The 24,870-nt window shown below is 43.0% G+C and overlaps 1 protein-coding gene across 1 annotated transcript in view; it reads right to left on the bottom strand.

Moving 5' to 3' along the window:
• Positions 1–24,870, bottom strand: part of NAV2 (neuron navigator 2) — a 367,075-nt gene that overhangs the window by 215,963 nt on the left and 126,242 nt on the right. The window contains 1 exon segment of the mRNA XM_039865579.1: positions 1,294–1,366. Coding sequence (XP_039721513.1) covers positions 1,294–1,366 — 73 coding nt within the window.

Below are 24,870 nucleotides of genomic sequence, written 5' to 3'. Positions count from 1 at the left end.
GCACGCCACAAGTCAATCCACTCTGACCTCACCCCCATGGAGAAGGGTTCACACCTCAGGGCAAAGGAATCACGAAGGACCCTTCTCACAGAGCTTGGATTAAGACTTGTCACCCAGCAGCTGCTTCAGAGGCCTCTGGAAGCAGTGTGACCATGCCTGACCTGGAATAAGCCCAGCACATATGAGTTTCCACTTGGGGAATTCCAACAGTCCCACTCAGAGACACGACACACCCACGAGGCCCCAGGAGTCACCACCTGCCCCCCAACACTGGAAGAGACTGCAGGTCAGAAATACAGGCAGGAAAAGCAAGCTTTCACTGCATCATAGAACAGAGGCGAAGAACGGGCCCCAGATGGAATCCATCACATCTGCAAACTTACCTGTTCCATTGGGCTGCTTCCTTCCTCAGTGCTCCCCTCCTCCCCACCCCAGCCACCAAAGTCGATGCTAACAGGCATCTTTTCAAAGCACAAACCTCGCTAGGGAAAGGTGGTGTCATCTGAAGCCCAAACTGCTTTACCTGTTCTGGGAAAAGTGGAGGCAGGTGCAGCCTAATGAGTTTGGGAGGATGCCGGGGCTTATGGCAGCTTTGGAGCTGGCAGCTGCTTGTGTTTACAAATAGGAGAGAGAGTGAATGTTTCCAGAGCATGATGTTGCCTGAGGAGGCTGAGAATTCGGACCAGTCATCTCCAGACCATACCCAATTGAACAGCAAACCACCAGCAAACACGAATGTGCTAATTAGCCACCAAATTTGAGTTAATTAACAACTAATCAGGATGTCAAAATGTAGCATCTCATTAATAAATCAAGTGCTTTTATTTTTTTTTTAAGCTAGGAAAAGTACTACTTCTAATAAAAGAGATAAAGTGTAGGCATTTCTCCCTGAGAACTGTAGTTTTAAGATGTTCTGCAGTTAAGTGTTCTCTCTCCAACAGATAAGGCCTGGCTTGATAATTAACTGAATTGCTAGTCAGGTAAATAAAATCAGCATTGTTTGAGTAAGCCATTCTCAGAGAGAAGCTGTCGTCTTCAGTATTCACTCAGTGTCTTACAGATATGGCCAGCATGGCTGAATATGCATTCTTGGAGTGATTCTTTAGGTTGTCAAAAAGGTGGCATCCTCAAGTCTAGACAAGCACTGAGCTGCCTCAATGCCTCAAAACCAGAAGGGGAAAAAAAAAAAAAACCCCCAGCACGTCTTGTCTTAACTGTATTCACGTCATCAGTAAGTAATAGGTGGGCATTTCTAATGACTAAAAGGCAGCTTCATGACAAGCACTGACTCACCTTCTGCAGACAGCCCCTGGATGTTTATTCCCTTAGCTGCCAGGAAATTCAAGCAGGCATCTATGTTTTCAATCTAGAAAAAGAAAAACAATAGACACTCAATAAGTATTCAACCTTCTTCGCAGCCGTTTTTTTTATTAGAAACAAAGTGCTATGTCGAAGAGAGGGTTCCTTGTACATTTGCTAAGGTTCTCAACAAGGAAAAACAGAAAGACATGAAAACTCCGGATGGATGGATGGATGCAGGTCAAGACTCTCCCCTGTCTGTACTTGCACGGGAAAAGGTTACCAAACATCCGAACCACACAGAGCCAAAGTCAAGGCCTTGGATTGCTCACAACTGCCAAAAATAACCAGGGTGGAATTGGAGCTCTTATGATGATCACTGTCACCAGTGCAATCCAGAAAACTTGAGCAGCTGCCAGAAAAATGGAGGTGGGGATGAGGTTAGTAGACCCACCCACCTAGCAGCAGCTGGGAGAAATTTCCAGCCACCAAGGCAACAGGCAGTCAAATGTACAAATAGTGAATGGGAATTTCAGCAGGAATCTGGGTAATGTTTACTCACAAAATTCTCAGGATGGCAGGCATTACAGATGACCAGGGAGGACTGTGACCTCACCGAACCACTCTATCCTTTGCATTTTCTGTGGCAAGAAGGAACCCACCTAACAGAGATTGGGAGGCCTCCGCCTTTGCCAGGACTGACGCCATGACCAAGGGTGAGCTAACGTTCAGCCCTCAAGAAAGAACAATTAGGTCATTCCCAAAGGTCTGATTTGACTTCAGTTGTCAGGGCTAATTAATTTTTGGTCTATAGGAAAATATTTGTGCTTGATTAATGTCAATGATGACCGTAATTTTAAAAAAAATTGCTTTTGACTTGGAATAAGGATCTTTGAATTCCACACAGTTTGCATTTCACAGCAGAAATTCCTCCTCACCTTCACAACTACTCACTGCCCACCTTACTTCCCAGGCACCATCAACATTCTTATAAACCGAAGCCAGTATTTAACCCATGGAATTTATTTTGAATTAAAAAATGACTGTCTGTCACACCACAGATGTGACCATCTCTCTCCCCTTCCCCAAGTAATAAAGGATGGCTCCTTCATAGACACAAAGAGTGATACATCTACATTTTAAAAGCTCTAATTTGAGTAGAGTATGCTCTAGTCTTCTAGCAGTTATCTTGGTCACATCCACCCTCCTCAAAGTCTGGCATTTTTCTTCTCTACTTTCAGTCTTCACATCTTCCAAATGCTTTAAATTAAGCTATGAGACACCTGAATAAAACTACATTTTAGAAGAATCCACTCAACCCTGAGCTTGAGGTACTCTATTCTTGCAGTTTTTAGCTCAGGTTTCCATCTCTTTCCCAGCCTCCAGCTCTACTTCGGTGAGACATTTTTTTCATCTCAAGAAAAAAAGGCAATTTCTTTCAAACTAAATAAACGCTGATGCTATGGGTTATGCCTGCCACTATCACAGAAAATAATTTCTTATAATGAGGGAGAAAAAGTGAACACGCTTTTCACACTCCTTTCTTCTTTCCAGCCCAAGATGACTGACAGTGACTATCAGGTGCTACCATCTTGGAGGAAAGTAGGGAGAAGAAAGAAAAGGAATGGAAGGGAGGGCCCTGTGGAGGGTGTTTTGGAGCAATTTGCTTCCATTCATAAGTATAATAAAAATTATATCTCTAAATGCTATTTCACTCTATCATAAAACCTTGTTTTTGAGAAAATAACTATCAGTCCTTATTTATGCTATTGCACATAGTGGTAACCCATCAAAACCACTCAAGGGCTTCTGGTCAAGGTGGCGGAGTAGGTAAACACCATGTTCACCTCTTTCCACGACCACCTCAAAATTATAACTAAATTACATAAAATTCATCATTGAGGACCGCCTGAAGTCCAGCCAAACAAAAGCCCTGTAACTAAAGTTTTATAAAAGAAGCCACGTTGAGATTGGTAGGAGGGGTGGAAAGGCAAAATGGGCTGGTCCCACACCTACTTGTGGCAGTTAAAAATTGGGAGAAATATCTCCAATATTGGCGGAGGTACTCCCAAGTATTGAGGGGTCCCAGCCTCATACCACACTGCCCAGCCCAGGGTTCCAGGGACAGGGAGAGAAGTCCAATAACTTCTGGCTGTGAAACAGTAGAGACAGTCACTGAGTGAGAAAAAGAGTGGCTGAAGTCCCACTTGATTCTCCTAAAAAGCTCAGGCACAGACTCACTCACTGAGGGACTCACTTGCTCTGAGCTCCAGCTCTGGGTCAGCAGCATGAAAGGCACCAGGGACATACAGAGAGGATCTAGATTGTCTGGCTTCAGGGCAAGGGCTGGAGGGGCAGCTTTCTCATAGACAGAAGCGCTAGCAGAAGCTATTGTTCCTTTGTTGAGCCCTCCCCTCTACCGGCCTGCATATACAGGCGGGAGCCATAGCTGAGTCTCCTTCAATCTAGCTAACACCATTTGCTGATGATTCCCAGCGACCCCACCCCACTCAACTTGCAGGCCCATCCAAGTCACTTGCACTGGCTTTTCCATGCATCCCATCTTGGCTCATGCTGTGAACTTTCCTAAAATCTCGCACAGGTTCACAAACCTGCCAAAAGCAGCATCTGGCCTCGGTGTGTCTTGTACCTCTTGCTAAGCAGCCCCAAGCCTGGCACTAGCAGCAGCCAGCCTCAGGTCACAGCTTAGCCTCTCCTAGATACCTGCAGACCTAGACAAGTAGCAACTATTTGAAGATCACTTTGTAGTTCATACCAAGTGGCCCTGGGCAGGCTATAAGCAGCAGCTGAACTTGCCCTGCACTAGAGCCCCTCCCAAGAAGGCCCAGAGCCAACATACCCAGTGTCCAGGTTCAGATCACACCAGAGCACCATCCAACCACCTCTACACACGACATACCCAATGGGCAGACTTGGCAGGCACCAGAGCTCCACTAGAGCTAATCCTGCTCCACTGGGTCAGCCCCTGCACAATAGCTCCTCCTCTGTGGTCATGGCCAGTCCTCCAAACGAATCACCCTGAGGGTCAATCCCTCCCACCACCATGCCAACAGCAACCAAGGCTCAACTACAACAGGAAGGCACACACAACCCACACGAGGAACACACCAAGAGCACCCAGCTCAGGTGACCAGGAAGACTGCAACACTGGGCCCCAGGATACCTACTATATAAGGACACCCTACCAAGACAGGAGACATAGCAGCTCTACCTAATACAGAGAAACACACACAGGAAGCAGCCAAAACGAGGAGACAGAAAAACATGTCCCAAATGAAAGAAAAGAACAGAACTCCAGAGAAAAAACTAAACAAAATGAAGACAGGCAATCTACCAGATGCAGTATTCGAAACACTGGTTATAAGGATGCTCAATGAACTTGAGAGAAGAGTAGATGAACTTAGAACTTTTAAAATATGATAAAAAACATAAAAATGGAGATACAAAATATAAAAAAGAACCAGTCAGAAATAAAGAATAGCTGAAACGACGATATATTAGAAGGAATCAACAGCAGATTAGATGAAGCAGAGGGTCAATTCAGCAATTTAGTAGATAGGTAGCAGAAAACACCCATCAGAACAGCAAGAAAAAATAATCTTAAAAAAAAATAAGGATAGCTTAAGAGCCTTTGGGAAATCATCAAGCGTAACAACATTCACTTCATAGGGGTACCAGAAGAAGAATAAAGAGAGCAAGGGATTGAAAACCTATTTAAAGAAATAATGACAGAAAACCTCCCTAACCTGGAAAAGGAAATAGACATACAAGACCAGGAAGCGCAGAGAGTCCCAAACAAGATGAACCCAAAGAGGCCCACACCAAGACCCATCATAATTAAAATGCCAAAGCTTAAAGACAAAGAAAAAAAATCTTAAAAGCAGCAAGAGAAAAGCACCTAGTTATCTACAAGGGAGCTCCCATAAGACTGTCAGCTGATTTCTCAACAGAAACTTTGCAGGCCAGAAGGGGCTGGCATGAAATATTCAAAGGGATAAAGAGCAAGGACCTACAACCAAGATTACTCTACCCAGCACAGCTATCATTTAGAGTTGAAGGACAAATAAAGAGCTTCCCAGATAAGAAAAAGCTAATGGAGTTCATTCATCAACACCAAACCAGTATTATAAGAAATGTTAAAGGGACTTTTAGAAGGAGGAGGAGGAGGAAGAGGAGGGAGGGAGAGGGGAGGAGGAGGAGGAGAATAAAAAATATGAATAATAAAATGGCAATTACTACATATCTATCAATGATTACTTTAAATGTAATCATTTAATTAAATGCTCCAATCAAGAGACAGAGGAGTGGCTGGATGGATAAGAAAACAAGATGTTTATATATGCTGCCTACAAAAAGACTCACTTCAGATTGGATGACACACACATACTGAAAGTAAAGGGATGAAAAAAGATATTTCATGAAAATGAAAATGAAGAATAAAGAAGCTGGGATAGTAATATTTATACCAGATAAAATAGACTTTAAAACAAAGGCTATAACAAGAGACAAGGACCTAGTAATTCCACTTCTGGGTATTTATCCGAAGAGACTCAAAACACTACTTTGAAGGGACATGTGAATCCATATGTTCCTTATAGCATTATTTACAATAGCCAAGACATGGAAGCAACGTAAGTGTCCATCAATAGATAAATGGATAAAGAAGAGGTGGTGTGTGTGTGTCACACACACACACACATACACACACACACATATAATAGACTATTACTCAACCATAAAAAAGAATGAAATCTTGCCATCTGCAACAACATGAATTGACCTAGAGGGTATTACGCCAAGTGAAATAAGTGAGACAGAGATAGACAAATACCATATGATCGCGCTTACATGAGGAATCTAAAGAACAATTTAAACAAACAAACAAAACAGAAACAAACTCATAGATACAGAGAACATTTGATGGTTGCCAGATGGGAGCGGGGGTTGGAGAGGATGGATGAAAAAGGAGAGATTAAGAAGTACAAATTGCTAGTTACAAAATAGTCATGGGGATGTAAAGTAGAGCATAAGGAATATAGTCAATTATAATAACTATGTATGGTGTCAGATGGGGTACTAGATTTATCAGGATGATCACCTCAGCAGTTATATAAATGTCTAATCACTATGTTGTACACCTGAAACTAATATAACATTGTATGCACACTGTAACTTAAAAATGAAAAAAAAATTTTTTAAACAAAACCACTCAAAATTATGTGTTGCCCCCACAAAGAGGCACTAGTATTTAAATCATAGTAAAATAATAAAAGTCCTTTGTATCCCTTGTCTCTTCCTATCATCTTTTCTTACTTCTTAAATATAATACCTTACGCATGGCCGATAAGTGAGGCTTTGGCAATTTCATCCCCATGGAAAATGAGAAAAAGAAAAAGCTGATCACCCCTGAATCCCTTAACACAAAATCAAAAATAGTACATTTGTTATTTATCCTGGCATGTGTCATGTAAGTAGGTTAAGTTTTTCAACAATAATGTAGCAATGTGACACTAAATTAAAAGACATCCATCAACATATTCAAGAATAGTACTGCTCTACAACTATGTTATAATTCTATAGAAATTTCCTTTCAAGGAGCATAAAGTACATTAATTGTCATATTAATGAGCATTCAAGGCAGATCAGTAGTTCGCCACTGGGCAGGGTAGAGGCGGGCAAGAAGGGGCAAGGATTTTGCCCCTCAGGGGACATTTGGCACGTCTGGCAACATTTTGGGTTGTCACACGGGGGGAGGGTGGAGAGGTGGCGAACCACTACTGGCATCTAGTGGGTAGAGGCTAAGTGTGCTGCCAAACATCCTACAATGTACAGGACAGTCCCCCATGACAAAGAATTATCCAATCCAAAATGTCAATAGTGCCAAAATTGAGAAACTTAAGTTATATGATTCTTTTAATTATTCATCCAACGAACATAATTGTGGGGATATCTGCTCTGTGCCAGGCATTGTGGTGGAGGTCTGGAGCCCTCCCCACTGTCCAGGAGCCCACAGTTACATAATGCTTCTCTTTAGGGCCCACAGAGCTTTTCGACACATACTCCTGGATTCCACCCATGTCAAGGAGAATCAGAACATATAACCAAAGGAAGCAACTTCCTTCATTAGGTGGAGAGAGGAGGCCTAAGGGCACGAAGAATGCTTTCTCCTAAAGGGGAGGTGAAACAGGGGGCCATATGCGGATGGCCAAATTGAACTCCCAGAAAATGCTAAAACTAAAAGTTTGGGTCATCATTTAACAGACGATCCATAAGGCCATCAAGCGCCTCGAATTTTTTCCCCTCTACTATGAATTCTCTGCTCACAGGAGGAGTTCAAAAAACATTCCTGAGTCTCAAATCCACTCTTTAATAATGTTCCATTAAGGTTAAAAATCACTCCTGACAAGGCGGCAGAGACCCACGCGCTTTTCATCTGCACCCCAGGAATAGCGCGGAGCTGGGAAGCAGAACAGGGTCAGATGTAGATTCCAACCTCCTGGCTTCACTTGGAATGAGATCAGAAGGGGAGAATGTGTCTTTGATCTAGGCTCTCTTGTGATTAAAATTCACCTTAAGGTTTTCTTCCAAATACTGTCCAGGTAAACAATCCATCTTCACATACTGTTGAGACTGCAAACTCCCACCACACCCCAAGAGGGGAACGGCCTGGTGACAGGAACCCAGCACTCATTACAGCACAAGGGTATCCTCAAGCCCATCTTTAATGAGGTCTGTGGCTCATGTGTGATCCAGACACACAGTACGAGATGAGGACCCAGTTAAAGTTGGGAGGTAGAGTGAAAGAAAAGACTCTTAACTAGCAAAGTATGTAAATACCACCAAAGCTATTAACACATAGCGGCTAATATAAACTACTTTCCAAAATTAGCTGAAAAAATCTCTGCAAAGTCCGACATTCCAGTGTTGCTAAGAGGGGGGGGGCAGGGAGCAGCGCTGAGTGAGAAGGGTGTTGTAGTTGTTGCCATAGAAATGGGTCCAGAGAGCTCTGAGATGGAGTTAGTTACTGGAGTTTACAATATCATCAGCTAGAGTGGAGGCTGGAAGCCTAGAAGTGGGACCACAATGTGGCTCAGAGACCCTGGGAGCAGAAAGATGCTAGATGAACGAGAGTGTACAGTAAGGGGAGAGAACAAGACCAAGGTGCACTCCCAAGGGCCTTCCTTTGTTTGGGACTACATGTGGCCTCCACTCCGTGCAATCTATGACTATCCAAGGGAAAAAGCCTGCGGTAAAGTCTTTCTCCCAGTATCGGCCATAGTTTCTCAACAGTCTCTGAACTTTAGACTTGGCAGGGCAACTTCCATGGACTATGTATGTTTTAGCCTTCGTCTCCCACATCCAGAGGTAGATCTCCACCCAAGACGGGCAGAGAGCAAGGAAAACCAAGACAAATGCCAAACAACTGAAAGAGGCGGGGAAAGGAGGCAAATGGAAAACTTCACATTTCAATCATGATTAAGGCTGGACTGGGTCTCATGATAACATAAAATATGCAAACCTCGGAAGCACTGCTGTATATCTCCTTGGTAGCTTAGAGACTGATCAAATACCATCTGTTGTGGCAGTTGTCATGGCAGCATTTTTCTCTGAATACCAGTGCAGCTGAGTGCACACAGCACATGAAAATGATGGATGCAAATGAAGATCATCTCTATGGGTGCTACTGCAGCCTAGAGGAAGATGGGGCTCCAGGCACGCTGAGTAAATGGGGAGCTAGTTTTTAGGAGCTAAAAGTTTCTCAGCAGGCCCCTTGGAGGTATCTCTCCTGAGAAAAGGAAACTGGAAGGGGAGGCAAACGGCTGCTGCGTTAAAGTTAGGCATGGTCACAACCATTTTTAAAAGAAAATCGTGAAATGCTTAAAGCCTAGGCAATGGGTGACCCAGACAAGGATGAGTACTTGCGAGTTCTGCGGACTTGGAAAGCACAATGTAGCCTCTTCATGAGCCTCACAGATCAGCTCAAACAACTTCCTTCTAGAAGTGTATGTGGTACTCACACCTGATATTGCTACTTGCAAACAAAAATAATCATCATTCATCCGTTAATTATCCATTTCTTCATCCATATTTCCTGAGCACCTACTGGGTGCAGGCAATGTGCTGGTACTTGGTATACTGTGGTAAATAAAACAGACATAATCCCTGACTTTGCACAACCTATGGTCGGTCTAAGGTCGGGGAACTGGCAATAAACAGTGCACAAATCATATCTGTCATGTACCAGAAGATTTGATCTAGCCTGGGGGGAGGGGCAGGTCAGGTAAGAATTTCTTAAGGAAGAGAGAACATGTAGGCCCACAGAGACAGGACTTTTTGTCTGTTCTGTTCACTGATGTAGCCTAGAATAGCAGGGAACACATCTTGTAGGTACTCAAGAATATTTGACTGAAGGGAAATCTGAGCTGAGACTTAAGAGTTAGCTGGGCACTGAAAATGGGAAAAAGAGAAGGAAATGCGCATCATAGGGAACCTCAGGCTTGAAAGCTTCCACAGAGGATACAGCCAGCGCACCACATTCTGGGAAACAAAAGAAAGTCAAAATGACTGGACACCAGGGGGCAAAGGAGAAGAGCATAGAGATGACACTGAGCAAGAGCAGAAGGCCAGCCCCATGGGACCACATTCAGGAGATGACGTGGGGAAGGCGAGAGGGCAGGGGTCCTTCCAGTTCTTAGGGAAGCCTTGTCACTGCCCCATTACCATGGAAATAGCAGAGAGGCCAAGCCCTTCCTGTCTGAAAGCTTGAGGATGTCAGGGAGGGCTCAAGCAATGTCTCGGAGGTGGAGCTGCAGAGACATCCGGCTGGGCACGGAGACAGAGAGGTAGGGGAAGGGACTGTCAGCATCTGCAGTCACGGGTACTAGGAAGGTCTGTTTCATATCGAACCCTTCTGACACTCCTTCCTCTGGCTCTTTCCAAAAATAAATATAGAAAAGAAAAAAAAAAAAAAGAAATCCAACCACGAAACCAAACCCAAAAGTAAAATGCGCTTTGGGGAAATGGCCTCCTAGACGTCTGTCTCACCAATGTTGCTGCCTCTTTCCTCTGCATTCCTAGGGGCCACCACCTGATGCATGATTTGCCCAGCTTCATTTTTTTTTTTTTTTTGTACACCTACATCAGTGTTGGGGCCAGCAACATCATAGAATCACATGGCTCACAGGCCACAGTAGTCCTGGAGCTGCAGGAGGAGTCCGGACACTATAGTTATAATCTTAGAAGGGGGCCGCAGAATGAGGGCAATGGATGGTGGCGTTTCAAATCCTCTAGATGGGGAAATATTCGGTAGCATCTCCTCTTGTAAGCTGCATGGGCTGCTGGTTGCTTGGCTGATGCTTAAAGCCATCTTTGTCTAGCAGTACAAGGGGTTCCATACCTTCTGTCCCAGCGTGGGCCATTTAAGCATCAAAGCTTCCAATAAGTCAGCTCTAGCTCTCTTGGTGGCTTTGAAGCAGAAAGCTTAAGAATATGGGACTCGGGGGCTGGATGGGGCTTGAGTCCCTCTGTCAGTTTGTTTCTTTTGCTGCTTTAATGCTTTGCACAGCTCCTTCCTTCAATTTGGCAATGTTACCCACCTTATCTTTTATAACATTTATAACTTCAGCTTTCCAAGATGTCAAGAATTCCTTTTAAAAAAAACTTTGTAGGAGTTTCTCTGCTGTTACAGCAAATGGGTAAGTCCATATGGATACAAAAAATTCTCTCGAGAGGAGAAAAAAATTCAAAACAAGAATCTCAAATTCCTCCAGTGACTATCTTTTTTTCTGCTTTCCTTCCAACTGCCTAGTATATTCTGACTTCTCAGTTTTTCCCTTGAAACAAAGAAAGAAATCTGGGAAGGGAGTTATAGTTTAAGTTTTAAAAATCAGTCCTTATTCTGAAGGCTCCCATAACAAACACTTCCAGCTGAGCTCTGCAGAGCACCCCCTTTCAGAGATGGCAGTCACTATGAGGGGAAAAACTCTCTTGGGGACCAGCAAAAAGGCCCAAAGATGCTTTGTGTGTGTTCATTCAGTAAAGCATTCCGAGTATCATTTCTCCTGCTATGATCCTAGAGTAACGATCCCTAACTTCCTAGTGCTCCCGAAAGGGACTGATCCAGGTCAAGGCCTCCAAGTCAGGAGCTGACCGCAAATGCCAAAGGAGAGTGGATAAGGAGTGAGATTTAGAGGACATAACACAGGCCTGGGGTCAGACAAATCTGGTTCAAATCCTGCCTCTGCCATTTACTAAATTATGATCGGCAAGTTATCTCAGTGGCCTGATCTGTAAAATGAGCATCGTAACACCTAAAACGCAGGGTGGTAGTCGTCGCTATATGAGAGGATATGTGTGTGGTACTACGTAAGGATCCAATAACTGGCAGCTTTTGTTACTTTGTTGTTATTTTTGATGTCCCTGGGCAATAGTTTCAAGGCCGTGACATGTCTAAAGCTGTCTCTGGGGTTGGCTCCTGGCAAAATAAAGAATTAGAACTTATTTGGCTGCCTTCCATTTCCTCCTCCTGGCTTTCCTCTTAAGCCCAGCTATCCAGGACGCTGGGTCCTCTCCATCACCTGATGTCATGCCTGCCTCTCAGCAACCTCTCTCTTGAAAATACACTGATTAACTAATTCACACCAAGGCAGAAGCGATCGCTACTGGATTCTCGCGTGTTACTTCTTCTCAGTGGTACTTGTATTCATCACAATTATTAGGTGACATCTGTTGAAAGAATATGGACTTTGCAGTCTACACTGGATTCTCATTCCCTTACAGATTACCCATGAGACCCTCATAAAATTATTAATTGCTTTGAGCCTCAAATTCGTCATCTATAACATGGAACAACTGATAACCATCCTCTAGCCTTACTGAGAAGTAGATGGTTTGACATACGTCAAGAGTCTGGAACTTTATATAGTCAGAGCTTTAAAAAAAAAAGGCTCTTTCCTCACCCGATTCCATAATGGAATATTAGTTATCACTGGCCTCTCCTGAAAGTGAAAGATCATTTTGGAGTTGTGACACTCTGAGTCTTACTAAATTATATGACACTAGTATAGCCTCTCTAGGAATGGGTTCCTTGTAGCTAGAATTCATTTTGACCCTGTCATAATCAATACTTTTTGTTCAAAAAGCTTTCTGGTCAGAGTCTCCTCTACTAAGTTACATGAGAATCCCTAAAACCTTAGACGAATAGCTTTGTTAAGAAGAATCAAATATATGTATAAATTTTGCAGAAAACTTTGGCTTTACCTACATATGAGGATACAAACTCAGATTCCAACTTTCACAAGAAAACCCTCACTTCTGGACACATGGCTGCTTTTTGAATCAATGGGAGAAGAGAGCCACTTGGAGAATTTTACCCAGGAACTAAGACCTAGTAGCGTCATTCATTCCTTGAAAAATAATGACTGAGTTTGTAGTCTCTCACAGGCCTGGCTCTAAGGAAAGGGGAAGCAGTATGGTCCTTCCCTCACAGAGCAGATGGCCTCCTGGGCAAGGGCACACTATAAGCAAACATCACCCCACTAAACAGCTCACCAACGCGATAAAAGCTAACTTATACCCATCACCTCACCTACATAAAAGCCTAAGCTCTTTTTGGAAAGTCTAGGTTCTTTTTGAATCTTTGCCATATGTACATGCTGAAACTCATAAGCCACCTCGAAGTCTTCAAAAGATATAAATGCGAAATTAAACAACAGAACATTGATATGCCCCCAGAGTGCGGCGAAGCCTCAATTCTTGAAATACCACTTGAATATATCATTTCACCCACAAAACACATATAAAGGAAAAGTGTAATCAAGTAATTGTAGATGAAGGCCAAGAGCTTGACTTGCTCACCAGTATGGAAACTATTTCCCTCACACTAGCCTGTGCAATTAGGTTTTGCGGCTCTGTCAATTTGCTAATGTCTGTAGCTTATGGTTCTTCTGGGTTGCTCATGCGCAGTCAATCCATGGATTTCAATCCTGTAATTTCAAGGATAGCCAGTACAGAAGTACAAGACCGTCCTGGCAGCATTAATCACCAGGGAAGTAAAGCCAAACAGATAAGCTTGAATGTTTCAATATTCAATCAGAATCTTGCAAGACTTTGCTCTCACAATGTGGTGATGGCTGGAATGAAGGTGACTGCTGTTATCCTCTGCCTGTATATATCACTTTGTAGTGTAATTCAAAAAGTACCCTTGTCTTTCCACTCCAATTCCAGATGTGCCTAGCAAAAAGGAGACACGATACTAGGACCCTTCACATATATTCTCTATCTATTTTTTACTTCAAAAGGTCTTTCTACTATTTTTTACTTCAAAAGGTCTTTCTACTATGCTGAGCCTGAATTCTAGACCACTGGTGATCATTAATACATAATGAGAAATTTGGCAAGTAGTACACAAATAATTTACACCAAGAAACTAGATTTGGTCAATAGCTTCAAATTCTAAAATCTGTGATCAAGGCTAAGAGCCACATGCTAACCAGTCAGAAATTATACAAGATTGAAATAGTTTAAAACATTATCAATATTAAGATAATCCTCAACTCTGCTTATTGCCATAGCTAGAATGTCAGAGGCATGGTCAAAGCCCACCGGAAAATAAGAACAAACTAGACAAGGAAGGTCTCTATTACAGGAAAGATATCCTTGAGCTTTTCGAGGCTACAAGATATCTAATGCACCTGTGAAGAAATAGAGACAATTTTTAACTTGTCATATAATGCTAATCTCTGTTGCTATTTCTATCCTGGTCAAGTATTCAGTTGAACTAGATAAAACTGTACTTTTTTGTGAGTAAAAGTGGTTAAATATTGGTCATTTCAGTATGGCTCTACCTATATAGCAATGTATTAGGAAACAATCCTCCCCTTAAGGCTAAAATCAAACTGCTGGGTGTTCGTAAAAACAGAGCATTTTTATAGTCATTTATAAACAAAGCATCAGTAAATTCTGAAATCTCTGTAGTCTCTCTCAAAGGAGTCTCACAAGACAGATGATACATAGAGGAAAAAATCAAGTCAAAAGAAACACCCCATCTGCAGGTCAACCCTTAAAGGTCCTTTGCTCTAGTTAGGGTTTCATGATCCCCTTAAAGAAGCAGAAGAGGGTCTGGAGAAGCCTTTAATTCCAAGTTGATTCATCTCAAAAACTCCCACGAAAGGTAAGTAAGCACTAGTCAGCCAGGTCTCATGCCCTCCTCTTGCCTTCCAGTTCCTTCAGAGGAAAGTGTGAACAAGATGAGATTTTGGTCTAGTTCTGCCACCCCATCCAACTCTACATGACTGCTACCACGTTCATGCAATATGGGAATGCCTCTTGCCTATCAAATCTGTTCCACAGGAAAAGCCAGCTCGTCAAAGTGTTGTCATCTGCACTGTGATTTAAGCCATTACAAGAGGAAATTAAAGATTTACTTAATGGAAAATGGGAGAGAGGAAAGTTAAGGATTTCACAGGACCAGAGAAGTCTGGGGAACCGTGGATTTCTCAGGGCTTCCTGGCTATCTTTGGGTAAGGTGCTTAACTTCCCTGAGCCTCAGTTTTCCTTTCAGTAAAATGGGGACAATGATCCCTTTCTTGAAAGCCTTATAGAGGCCTCGCAAGAAACTAGTATTTATAGTCTTAAAAAATATGAAGCATTGTGGTACTTTCCACATGCTATTATTTCAGTTCATTTTTACCACTCAATAAGGTAGTGTCACTTTCCAAATGGGGAAATTGAGACACAGAGTGTTTAAGTGTCTTCCTAAAACTACAGTTGTTAAATGGCAGAGTTGGAATTTGAACACTTAATGGAAAATGCTTTAAAGCTAGAAAGCCCTCTACAAACACGGAGCATAAACAACCAACCAAACGGCAAGAGCTTCACTATTACTCTTGACTACTCTAGTCACTTTCCCTGCTCTTGGCCTTCGGCAGTGTGACAAGGCAAACAATCAGTCCATCCAAACCAAATCCAATCTTTACATCAAAGGACAAAGGACACTTCACAGAGGAAGGAGTGACTTTTCCCACAACCTTTCAGACACGTTTTGTGGAAAACATCTTATATTCTTTTAGTGTTTTAAATCTTCAGGTGCAGGATTTAAAGCAATATAAACACTGATAGGCATTATTTCAAAGTCAAAATGCTCCCACAACAGGGCTCTTTCAGACCACCATGACAGTGCTTAGGATTCTTGAGGAAGTTCACGATACTTATAAGAATAATTTGGAGCTGAAGAACTTCAGATGTGTGCAGGGGGTAGGCAGGTAACAAATGAGTAAAATGGGCTGGATTTAAGAAAATACGGAATGGTGGGGAGTGTGACAAACGCAGCCCACACCTACCTACCTAAAGGGGCAGCTCCAACCCAATTTTCGCCAACATTTTTTTGCCTGGGGAGTGACACCCAGTATTGCCATATTATCAGATTTTTTCTTTAAAAAGCTGGAAGATCACATTTTATAAGGTATATTGATTTTCGTCTAAGTACTGGCATCTATTCAGAGTTTGATTTTGTTTTAAAAAGTCTTCTGTGACCTGAACACAGCTTATTGGCCACAGTTACCTATCCTTTGCTTAAGTGAAGACACTGGCATTCATCTACTAACCAGTTTCCAATACGCAGACGCCACAGGCTAACTGTGCCTTAACAAAGTGCAAACGGGAATTCCTTGCTAAGTTCTGTTTCATGGAAAAATCAAAAACAAAAATAACACTCATACAAAAGATACCCCTTTGGCGCTAGGCTGAAACATAAGGCATATGCAGGGAGGTGGATCCCAGCATGAAACCCAGATGGCCTGTATATTAAGATACAGTCTACATGGATATAAATCACCATCCAATTTCTCTCTCAGCTCAAGAAGATTTGTAGTTATTCTACCCCCCACCCATCTTCACATTTGCTAACCCCAATAAGGTTCTCACCTTATCGAGAGCCATGTTGCCACTCATATAACACCTCAGTCTCAAGGTAGGTGTGATGGGAATTTCTTCACCAAATATTCACCAAACATCTGCCAGGTGCCAGGCGGTATGGGCAGATGGACACATGCGACCCCACCCTCAAGGAAGTTAATGTCTAGTGGGATACAGTTAAGTACAATGTGCTAAAAGATTATCACTTCAGTTTTTCAATGGAGGAAATCAAGGATTACAGAGGTTAAGTGGGCTGGAAGGGGTAGAGAAGGCACATGTAAACTTTGAGACCATGGCACGTGTACAATTCAGATCTTATGAACTTAGAACTTAACTATAGTTCTCAGATAAGAGAATGTCTAAAGCATCTCAAACCTTTCCAAAAGAACAAATTGATGGGCCCATTCAAAATAGTTAAATTTAAATAAACCCTCTGAGATATTGCTAAGTAAAAGAAAAAAATTTAAACAACTTTGTAACCTAATACATGTTTAAATGCATGTTAGCACAGGCATATCCCAAAAGAGGCTTTTTTTACTTGGCTCTAAGACAACATTGGCAAAGTGTGGTCACCACACCAGCAGCATCGGCATCTCCCAAGAGCTTGTTAAAAATGCAAACTCTCCGCCTTCTCCCCAGACTTACTGAGACAGAAGCTTTGCAGGCGGGGCCCAGCACTCTGTTTAAACAAGCTCTCTGGGTGGTACCCGTGCACGCTAAAACTGGAGAAGCACTGCTGGAAGCTTGGCCAAACCAAATATCACTTTCCTTGTTAATGAAATAATCTGTTATTTTGGTGTCTTTTCTGCACACTTTTGTGACTACGTTGAAATATAAAATTATTAGAGAAGAGACCAGATTTGAGAGCATTTCTTGGCTTAGGACAACGCAAGTTTCTTTAGAGCATTTAAAAGTACATTGTGCATTCAACATTACAATTTGATAGGTAACATCACATCGATTCTCGCTCTCTAGAAAGCCCCTGGACAATTAGGCCATTAAGTGTTTAGCTCATTCATCTAAAAAACGTTAGCCGAGCACTTCCAATGTACCTAGCACCATGCCAGGTCTGGGAATATGGAAATTTCTATTGCACTAAGAGATGAGAAACACACTATATGTATTACAAAGCTTCGATGATATTAAATAGCATATAAAATGATAAATCTCATAAAAATTTGCTTAAATGTCAGATTAATTGTAAGACAAACACACATTTTAGGGAACACAGCACCTACTTGTGAGTGAGATCAGGAATACCTGTATTCACTTTAATTACCAGATGAAATGGCACTTGCCACTCACATGATAGCTCAGTATCTGAGGTGGCTCGCAATATAGGTACAGTGCTGGAAACCAAATGTGGGCCTCTGTCCTCCCCATACTTCCCTATAATGACGTGTTTGAACATACAGATGTGGAAAATTCTGAAGTGTTCTAACAATGGAGGTAACTTGCAGTGGGCTCAGAAACCCAAAGAGCTCACAGAAGTAGCAAGATGAGCCTCTGCTATAAACCCAAATCGCCTGCCATCTAATACAGTAAGAGTTACTTTGCTTGGATCCCAGAGCATATTAGTTTCTTTCCTACTGCTGTTGTAACAAAGTACCACAAACCCAGTGGCTTAAAAATACATAAATTGATTATCTTACAGTTCTGGAGGTCAGAAGTCCAAACTCAGTTTCACTGGGCTAAAATCAAGGAGTCAGCAGGGTGTATCCATTCTGGAGGCTCTAGGAAAATCTTGTTTCCTTGTCTTTTCCAGCTTCTAGAGGCTACCTGCATCCTTGGCTGGTGTCCCCTTTCTCTACCTTCAAAACCAGATAAATAGCATCTTCCAATCTCTCTCTCTCAATCTTTCTCTCTCTGACTCTGCTTCCATGATTACATCTTCTCTCTCACCCTCCTGCCACCCTAGTACAAGTATCTTTGCTATCACATTGGGCCCACCCAGATAATCCAGGATAATCTTCCCATCTCAAAGTCCTTAATCACCTCAGCAAAGTCTCTGTTATCATGTAAAGTAACATTCACAGGTTCCAGTAGGGATTAGTAGGAAAACATCCTACTTACTTACTGGGGGTAAGAAGCACACAGTTTAGCCTTCCCCACTGAAAGTCTACTTTCTGAGCATGAAAAAACTTTTAACCCATAAGTCAATTGTTAGGGTGTATGTGACTTGTAAGCAGGGAAGGAGATGACCATGTAATGGGCACTCACTGTAGGCCAGGACGATGCCAGGTGCTTTATATGCCATCTCTAATTCAGCTCTCCAACAACCCTAGGAATCAGCTTCCACTATAATCTCCCTTTTATAGGGAGGAAAAAGACTCAGAAATTCAGTCACTTGCCCAGCACACATGCCCAGTGTGTAAGACCCAGAGCTGCTGGATTCCAAACCATGTTTATTCTTCTCCATCCCAAATCTCCTTCCCATGATAGAATGAATCATCCCAAGGCTCAGAACATACCTATATGAGGGGCTAGTATAACAAATGTCATTTTTGTACCTTGATGTCACAGTCAGCATTTTTTCCTTCTTTAATCAATTTCCTTATATGTTGAATAGCATTAACAATTAAGGGAATGGACTGTAGAACCAGGCTCCCAGGGTTCAAAAACTCTAGCTTGTCACATATTAGCTGTATGACCTCAGGCAAGTTACTCAACTTCTCTGCCTCATTTTCTCCTCTGTGAAATGAGAATAGTATCCACCCTTATAGGGTTTTATGAAGATAAAATCAGTTAATGTAAATAAAATGTCTAAAACAGTGTCCAACTATAAGTGTTTGGAGTGTTTGCTGTCATTGTTATAAAAAACATTGACAGAATCAGGGACAAAGGCATTAGCCCCAGGCTCTCAATGTACAGCATGATAGTCAAGGATGAGAGGTTCTTTAACACAATTCACAGTCGGCCCCAGCAGAGCACAACAAAGACATCAGGGTCTAAGTTCTCAATACCCTTTAATGGAATGAACAAAATATACTTCTCATTCCATAGGGTTGTTATGAGAATAAAATGAATTAAAACATGTAAAGCACTTAGAACACTGCCTTATTACTATCATTTTATTATTAACAGTCCCTGGTAGTTATAAAGATACCTAAAAATGCTTACCTCAGGCAACATAATAGAACTCGATAAACTAAAAATTAACTGCATTGTCCTATTGCATCCTCTGAATAAACTGAGGAAAAAAGGAATGAAGAGAGGGAAAGAAACCTCCAAAATAGTGCCAAATATCCATTTCTTAAATTCCATACAGAACATCCAAGTTAATACCCAGTGCTTAAATCACTGCTCAGCTGTAGATAGTGATATGAGAATAATGACACGCTGCAGTCCTACTGCCACGTGGACAAGTCCAGGCCATCTCCCTCCCTGGTCTTTCCATCTGCACACATCTGTCCATCCATCCATCCATCCGCCTAAAATTTATTAGACACCTACTATATGCCAGTCATGTGAGTGATAGTGCTTACTTAGGATAACCAGGTGAAGGACATGGTATCTCCTGCAAGAATATGTCAACAGACATCCATGACAGAGTGTGTTATGAGAAATGCAGGTACAGGACACCTGGGAACACCAAAGACAACAGTTACCTAATTAATTATCTCAGCTACTTAAAGTAACAATTGACTTGAATATTAAAGGTCACATTACCTAGGTAGGACAATCAGAAGATATCCTCAGCAGACTGGACAACATGCATCAAAGTATAAAGGCATAAGAGCACAAGGCCTCCTTGGGGCACCCCAAGGTCCAGTATGTCTGGCTGGAGGACAGAATCTGCACAGCCAAATGGCAGGTAACCAGAAATGATGGTAACCAGATCATGAAGGCACTTCTATTGTGTGCTCAAGAGTATAGAGAGGGAAATGGGGAGCCAAAGATGGTGTTAAAACAAGAGGTATGACCAACGAGGCAGAGAGATAGACATGGAGGTTGTTATCATCTTTGAAAGAGAATTCTGGCTAAATCATCAGCAGTGACAGTGGATGTGCCACCTTGAGTAGGAAGTAGTACATGCTTCCTGCTGATCTTGGCCCTGGACACTTTGCTTTAAAGTCTAAGTGGCCTGCTGACTTCTTTTCATTCCTTCTTGGTTCTGTAACATATGTGTGCCCTTCGGGCTGTGTAAAAATAGGCCCAGGGGTCCAGAGCAGAGGCAACTCAGCTGCCCAAGGATCTCAGACACTCCCCTGGCATGTGGCCAGCTTTCTGGCAGCTGTTAGGAGGGCTCAAGGTCACTGGGCCTAGAAACCTGATTCTGTTGCAGATGGCCTTCCATTGGCCCAGGAAGCTCTGTGGAGAACAGTCAAAGTACCTGGCGCCAGGGCTCTTCAAGACCATCTCAAGAGGTTGCCTTTTGCTAGGGGCCACCTGCCCCTTCTTCTTCAGTTCCCATCACAAGTCAACTCAGGCCCTTTCCAGAAATATTAAATCTACCTCCTTCCCACGAACTTCCAGCTAAACCTAGCTGATTCTGCTGTATCCACAAATGAAAAATAAAGACAACAGGGATTTGTAAGGTGAAGATTATTCGTATTTCATTCTTTCTCTGTCACACAAGTGAATATCACAGGCTCTTAAACTAGACAGACTTGGGTTAGAGCTCTAACTCTGCCTCTTGGGTGAGTAATCTGGGGCAAAAATACAACCTTTTAAAGCCTTAGTCTCCATGTGAAAAATATAGACAATAATTGCATCTACTACATACGATTGTTTTGAGGAATAACTGTAATAATTAGGTAAAGCTCTTAATACATGTTCTGTGCATCATGAGTATTCAGTAAATTTAAGTTCTCTCACTGACACCTAACCATAGCCCTGTGAGGTGCTGTCATTTCTCACAACTGCAGGGCGGGTGGGGGCGTGGCTGGGGGAGAGGAAGAGAAAGTGCTGAGAGGCCAAGTGGATTATCCAGGGCCACACCATCTAATAAGCCCCCCACCCAAATGTGGGACAAGCCTTTCTTAAAATGTCTACTTCTTTAAAAATACTTAGGTACCTTGAAAAATCATTATCGTATTATGAGCTAACATCCATTGAGTGCTTCCTCTGTGCCCAGCACTGTGCAAGCACTTCATATAGGTTATCTTAAAACAAGCCCATGAGGCAGGCGCTATTACCATTCCTGTTATAGAAACTGGTTCCCAGAGAGCCTAAGGAACATGTGCCAGGTCACGAGCAGTAGGCCTTCAAGCCAACGCTCTTAGCTGTGATGCCTTGCAGCATTCAGAGGTCAGAGGTAAAAAAAGAAGACTAGTCTGAGTGTCTTTTCAGAGGAGGCTCAGGACCAGACAAAGGAGGGCTGGATCCAGGAACAGAGCTGAGACCTGATGTCCATGTCTGAGGGCTTGTGCTTCCATGTTCTTTGCAGGTTTCATCGCACTGTGTCTTTCCCGGTGCTGGCCTTCTGAAAGGGCAGCTGCGACAGGAGGGAGGGAGGGGAAGGGGTAATGGAAAGGGAGAGAGGCTAAGATGGCCCTACCCTGGGCCACTTACTCCTGCTTATAGCAGCAATTCAGCTTTTTCACTTTCACATATGCTTTTATTTGTGGGGAAAAGGGAAGTCTGTTCATGGGATAGAAGTTCAAAAACCACAACCCTGTTCTTTTCTATGTCTAAGTGCAAACTCGTATTGTCTTGCAAAATCCGGTGCTGTCAGGAACCCCTGAAAGAACAGTGTGAGAGAGAGCTGTGCTCTAAGCAGCAGGAGCACTGAACTTGGGGTCTATGGAGCCCCAGGGGGCAGGCACATGGTACAGCCTCTGGAATCCATAATCTGTTTAGGCTGTATGCAAAATTCTAAGGTACATGCCCTCTGGGGAGGAGAGGGCTGGCAACTTCTCTCAGATTTCCAAAAGGTTCCATGTCTCTAAACACATGAATGACTACTAAAACTAACCATCGTCACCACAGAAACTGCCATGCATTGATGGCAGTCTTCACCTTACCAATGCTCATATGCCGGTAGAATGGGAATAATAAAGTCACCTACCTCACAGAGCTGTGGGGAGGATGAACTAAGTGCAAGCACTTAGAAGGGCACCTGGCACAAGGCCCTACAGGCTTTAGTTATGTTTTATCATTATAATTATTATATATCATCACTTTCATTGCCTCATTAGTCCTCACAAAAACTTTATGAGTTATGTATTATTATCAGTTCCTCTTTATAAGCCAGTAAATAGAGGCTTCAAAGGTTAAATAATTAGCTCAAGGCCACAGAATAGCAGAGAAGGAACTCGAACTTGGCCTGTCTGGTTCACAAGCCTAGGCTGGCCCTCAGTCTAGATGCACTAAGAGAAGAAGGCAGGACTCCGTGAGAACCCAGGAAGAGGCAGGTGGGCAGTGCTGGGAGGCCCCAGATAACCCCAGGCCTGAGATCAGCCAGCCAGAGGGGAAACAGGCCTGGGGCTTTCCGTTGAAAAGGGCCAGCCAGCCTTGCTTACTTTGCACCTTTCCTAATCAACAACAGAAAGCCAAGCTGCTTAAAATAATAATGATTAAAAAAGAAAACCAACCCCCTGCAGTGGCCGTCCCTAGGCTCCAAAGTGAGCCAACATCTTGGAGCTCAGTGGGTTCCAGCGAGGCGCCCACTGGCTGAGCTCCAAGCAGTGTTTCTCCTTCCAAACCGACACATAACTCAGCTGAACATACCACTCAAAAGCCAAAAAGATGCCCCTAGGTTGCCATGGCAATGCTAACCAGACAACATTTAACCAGCTCTGACGCATATACACAAACATATTTAAGGGCCAAATGGACCGATTTGGTGAGGGAGAAGGGGCAAGAGAGGGGAGTGTTGTTTCTCAAGCTCCATCTCCAAGGATCCGGCCCCCAACTTATCTAGGTCAGACTGAAACAGGGCAAAGGACTCAAACATAAGCTGAGATCGGATTTGCTAGGGAAAGGGAACTCACTCCTGTGCTTCTGCATTTCTGTCACAGACAACGGTCTCATTTTATGAGGGCCAAGAGGTAAGTGCTGGGTGTTACAGATGCTGATGGTCCTAGATCTGCCTCTCCCTGGGGCCAGCCATCCACTACCCAGGCAGTCCGATCTCCTTACCCCAAAGTAGAGAGTGCTTTGGCCCACAGCAAATCGGGAAGATCCAATGTGCTCATGAGTGTAAAATTACTTGTAAACTGAAAGCACTATGCGGATACATGTTAATGTTGATATTAAAAATTTTAACCACCTGCTCCCACCAGGTAGCACTCTCATTTTCCAGATCCCATGGTTCAATGCCCATCCACAGGAGTTAATGACCATGGTTACTTTCCTTTAGGAGACTTTGCTCCTGGGTCCAATGGGGTTTGCTCCGTGGGCTGTGGCAATCTGGAGAGTGATGATAAATGCAGAAAACTTGACCAGGGTCTGAAAAGACCACCATGCCTATGGGGTCTGTCATATTCTGGGCTCTTCTATGCCTCAGCCCTCACCTCGGACACAACAGGGAAAATGGTTGGCATTGCTCAGAAGCCAGAAGCATCTCACCAGATACAGATTATAGCACTTAGGGAGGACTGATAAACAAAATGTTGCAAACCTTTCCTCTGCAGGTTCTGTGACATCCTCAGGTAAACAGACTCTCCAGAAATGGAAATCCTCTTTCACCTATCACTCCCCTGGGGTGAACCCTCTTACCTTTCAAGACTTACCCCTTAAAAGTTATATCTAAATAATTTTTAGAAAGTTATTTAAGAGCTCCCCCTTTTTTAAAAAAAGCTCCCCTTGCCTAGAGTGGAATGGCCCCTCACTGTGCCATGCACGGATGTCTGTGGGAACAGGTACATTGTTCTATTGTTCTAATTGTTCTCCAGTCTCCCACCCATTCATCACTGAGTTCCTTGAGTGCAAGACTCACATCTTGTTCGTCTGGGTATTCACCTGGCCTAGCCCGGAGCCTGGCATTAGTTGGCACTCTGTGAACATTTGTCAATTGACTGGCTAAATATATGCAATCCCACGTTTATCATGTTTGTACACCAATGACTCTGAAATTCTCAAGTCCATGTGCCACAGGTTTCTGCTTTCACTTCCCCATCCTCTGAGAAGAGAGGAGGACTTGAAGTAGAGCCCAGAGTGTAGGAGTTAGACTGGGAAATGGAGCTCAGGGGCAGCCAGGTGGGTCAGGGGGAAGATGGTGAGTGGGTAGGAGGAAGAGGTACCCTTTTCACCTCTTCACTTCTAACCACTGATTAGCTGATGAAAGTAATTCACCTCTTAAAAACTGGAAAAGCACCCATTCCTCCCGCTTTGAAAAGAAATTGCTTTTCTCTGCCTGTATTATTAAACGCCCCTGAAGATGCTGTGTTTTCTTAGTGAGTAAACACATGAACTTGCTGATTATTTTCAAGGAGTCATAGATACCCTTCCAACGGGTACACTGCCCAAGTTCTCAACTCACTGTGTCATCTTCCTTTTGCCAATGTGATGTTTCTCCATATACCTTCCCCTCTCGTCTCCAAACAGACAATATTTAGCAAACAACAACAAATCTTTATCGTTAGCCACCCTAAATAAGGTCTAATTGGGAAGTTAACCTTCGAGGAATCTAGAAATAGTGGCTCATCCGCTATGCCATATTCTCAAATTATGCTTCCCATGAGTAGAAATGCT

Source organism: Pteropus medius, unplaced genomic scaffold (assembly GCF_902729225.1).
Source record: "Pteropus medius unplaced genomic scaffold, Ma_sr-lr_union100, whole genome shotgun sequence".
Lineage (NCBI taxonomy): Eukaryota > Metazoa > Chordata > Mammalia > Chiroptera > Pteropodidae > Pteropus > Pteropus medius.
Note: the sequence above shows the minus strand (reverse complement) of the source record. Positions and strands in the feature narration are given on the sequence as shown.